Source organism: Passer domesticus, chromosome 5 (assembly GCF_036417665.1).
Source record: "Passer domesticus isolate bPasDom1 chromosome 5, bPasDom1.hap1, whole genome shotgun sequence".
NCBI classification, from domain to species: domain Eukaryota; kingdom Metazoa; phylum Chordata; class Aves; order Passeriformes; family Passeridae; genus Passer; species Passer domesticus.
The window spans coordinates 54,568,656-54,572,136 of NC_087478.1; the positions used below are offsets into that span (position 1 = coordinate 54,568,656).

A 3,481-nucleotide genomic window follows, 5' to 3' on the forward strand; every position below is an offset into this window, starting at 1 on the left:
TGGCACTAAATATTGGCTATATTGTATTCTCTAAACAAAATTACATATTTGACTGTTTCTAATCTCATCACGATATAAGAGTTACATAATCAGTATTGTTGATATTATTTGATTTTATTATATTTTACTCTTACATATGGTAATTGTTACGCTTTCTTGAATATAATATGAATAGAGGGGATATATATATATATATATATATATATATATATATACACAAACTAAAAATCTAGACCTTTATATATACAAAATATCAGGTCAGCTGCAACACAGTTGCAGGTACAACGTTGACCTAATGTTTTCCCATGCGAGAACAAGGAGAAACAGCGTCCATTATCTGATCCCAAACACTGCCCAGGGATGGTGGAGTCTCTCTCCCAGAGACAGTCAAGAACCTTGATCGGAACGCAATCCTTTGTAGTGCACGGCGGGAAGACCTGGCTGGAGCAGCCCTGGATCAGTTGATACCACCAGTGGTCCTTTCAAACATTCCCTCATCTGGCATTCTGAGATCAGCATCTTTGCACAAGGTGAAGCTCTCAGAGGCAAAATGGACTCAAAGAAAGAGGTGGGAAAATAACAGCATTTTCCTCTTGCGTGGTCCTTGATCTTTGTAGCCAGCCTGGTCATCACTGGATGCAGTGCTGGGGAGAAATGATGAGACGACACTGCTGCTGTTGAGGGCATAGTGCTGCTACGCAGCGTTTTCCCTTCCCCCTCTGTAGCCCACATCGTAGCCTCTTTTCCCGTTTACTGAGAGCTGTTCTCTGCCACCACGTGTGAGCCTCACAAGCACAGCTCTGTGCAGGAGCAGCTCCTTCACTGTTCATTTTTAAGGATCCGTTTGAACCACTGGTGCAGATCCACGTACTGGCTCATGGCCTGGGAGTGGGCAACCGGATCCATCACCAGGTCATGGAAGAGATTGCACGACCCGGCCATTAGGACCTCTGGGGGCAAATGGATCCCCTCAGGAAGCCTCTGGTTGCCCACAATGAAGTGATTGAGGCGTCTCACTTCCACACACGTGCGCAGACTCTCGCTGATATCCATCAGCCGCCTCACAAAATGTCTCCTGCGCCACTGTGACACGGGTAAGACGCTCAGGATGTGCATGACGATGGTCTTCATGGTGTAGGTGGAGAAGCCTAAGCCCAGCTGAAGACGAGTGAAGAATTGCAGGCATTTCAGGTGCAAGCTGTCAGGGGGAGCCCGCCTGGCGATGTACCTGAAGAACTTCATCTCGGCCACGGCGTAGCTCTCCGGCCAGATTGTGCTTGAGGTGTGGGCTTGCCTAGGCTGACTGCTTGCAAAGACATCTGAGTTGCCTTGCCGCACCCCAAACAGCATCTCAATCTGGTAGCTTTCTGTGCCATTGGTCACCTTGAACCGGCAGGAGCGTCTGGAGGGCAGCAGCACTAAATGCCATTGGTGTGACTGAGGCAAAGCCGGCCAGATTGCTTTCACCAGCTGGTAGAACCAGCGAGCAGTTTTCTGCACATCCAGGTAGCAGCCCGTGCACAGGGTATCGAGGAGGCTGGGATCCTGACACCCCCTCAGCTCCTCCTCAGGGTGGTGCAGGAAGCATAGCGTGTTGTCATCCTGCTGCTCCCTCGTGCAGGTGCACTCCTGCTGCACGCGGATGTGGAAGTTCCTCAAGCGCCTCTGCCCTGCAGTGCCCAGCTCTAGGTGGAAGCTGTGTCCTCGGGGAGGTGTCATGGGTATGAGCACCTGGTACACAACATCCTGCTCACGGGGACTCCAACCTTCGAAGGCACTGCCCACCCCGATAGCTCCATGCAGCACTGGATAGAAACTGTCGGACAAGACCCGTCGAAAGTAATATGCAAAATGCTTCATCAAGGTTGTTGTCCACGCGCATCCTTTTTCCAGGTCCTGCTCAGGCCACTGTATGCGCTCCATTATGATTCTTCCAAAGTTATCGGCACGATCACGGTATTCTTCCGCTTCATTTCCAACATCATTGATGTTTGCTGCATTTGCAGCCTCATTGCCAACTTCATTTGCAGCAGCACCTTCTTCATTTGCAGCAGCATTGTCGGCTTCCTGTGCATTGCCATCATCATTGTTGTTTTCCTCCCCATCCACGTCGTTGTCTCCTTCTTCTTCGTTTCCGACACCTTCTTCGTTTGCATCCACATTTTCCACTTCCTCTTCATATACATCATCACTTCCTTCTTCATGCTCCTGTCTCCTCAGGCTCCCTTTCCTCCACATATACCACAGTGCCAAGAGAAGGAGCAGGAGCCCAGCAAGAGCCCAGACGTGCCAGTGCTGCCAGGCAGGGCAGAGCAGATCTCCCCAGGCCCAGACACCCTGCTTCAGGGCCAGCTGCTCCACCTCCCGCTCCAGACGAATCCTCTCCTCTTCCTGGAGCTTGGCACGCACCTCCATTCGCAGACGTGTCGCCTTGTCCAAGCCATCACCCACGGGCTGTGGGTACTGGACTACACTTTGCAAGAGCAAGAGCCACAATACCCAGGTATCCATGGTCTGCAAGAGGATGGAGAGAGAAGGCCTTGAGAGAGGCTGTGAGGGAGGCAGCTGGCATTGGGGACAGCAGGGACGGGAATCCCAAGGATCTGGGAGCAGGAAGGACAGGACCCCAGAGAGCTGGCAAGAAGCCAGGCCTGTTCCGCTGCTCCAGCAGCTGCAGCAGCAGCAGCAGCAGCAGCAGCAGCAGCAGCAGCAGCAGCAGCACGGTGCCCTGCCCAAGGCTCTGCCATGAGGGGCTGTCCCTGCATGCAGGGGGAAAAGCCAACCCCGGGTGCAGCATTTCTGCCCCAGCCCTTGTCCCCAGCCCAGCCTCCCCGCCCCACGTGTGCACTCACCGCTTGCCCAAGCAATACAGGGCCAGCGTTACCTTGCTGGGGCCTTGTGTAGCTGCCCCCATTGTGACATGGCGTAATGATGTCAGGGACGGCACAGTACACCACAGCCAGCCCAGCCCCGCCCTTTGTCCCCACCCCAGCTCAGACTCTTGGAGGGGCCCTGGGGTGGCAGGGCCAGCCTTTCCGTGAATCTTCTTCAAAGAACTTCTCTTGGTCTTTCTCTTGTCTTTCTTATCAGCGGCCCTCCATTGGCAATCTCACAGATATCCATGGTGGAAGGCACCCTTGAGGATCATGGGGTCTAAAGCTTGACTCCGCACTGAGCTTCAGTTAAATCTCTGAGTCTATAAAAGGTGCACGTTGGTTTCAGGCTTGCTGCTTTTCTGAAGGATGAGCATGACAGCATCCTCTTGCTTCCCCACAACCACTTGTGTACCAGGCCTCTGGGAGAGCACTCATGTCTTCTGCTCCAGAAAGAGTTCCCCAGCACAATTACAAGATGTTCTGCAGTAGAAAGATGCATTTTGGGTCACCAGTTCCAGATACATTGATCTTTCTGTGCAGAAACAGGCACAGCTCCAAAGACTGCAGTGATGAACCGCCTTTGAAGAGTCACAGGCTGGTGCTGC

General features: G+C 52.6%; 1 protein-coding gene across 1 annotated transcript; it reads right to left on the minus strand.

Annotated features, from left to right (window-relative positions):
* Window positions 1-819: 819 nt before the first annotated feature.
* On the minus strand, window positions 820-2,914 carry LOC135301462 (inositol 1,4,5-trisphosphate receptor-interacting protein-like 1). Its single transcript, XM_064421616.1, has 3 exons — window positions 2,853-2,914; window positions 2,337-2,473; window positions 820-2,225 (listed from the first exon to the last, which is right to left on the minus strand). The coding sequence occupies exons 1-3, from the start codon at window positions 2,912-2,914 to the stop codon at window positions 820-822; spliced, it is 1,605 nt and encodes a 534-aa protein (XP_064277686.1).
* Window positions 2,915-3,481: the final 567 nt, after the last annotated feature.

What these genes read in the sequence shown, in the direction of transcription:
- LOC135301462 (XM_064421616.1), bottom strand. Translation starts at nt 2,914, where the DNA reads ATGGGGGCAGCTACACAAGGCCCCAGCAAGGTAACGCTGGCCCTGTAT. An exon ending in CTGTATTGCTTGGGCAAGCG is followed by an intron (nt 2,474 to 2,852) that starts GTGAGTGCACAC and finishes GCTCTTGCAAAG; the next exon opens with TGTAGTCCAGTACCCACAGC. An exon ending in GCAGCTGGCCCTGAAGCAGG is followed by an intron (nt 2,226 to 2,336) that starts GTGTCTGGGCCT and finishes TGTGGAGGAAAG; the next exon opens with GGAGCCTGAGGAGACAGGAG.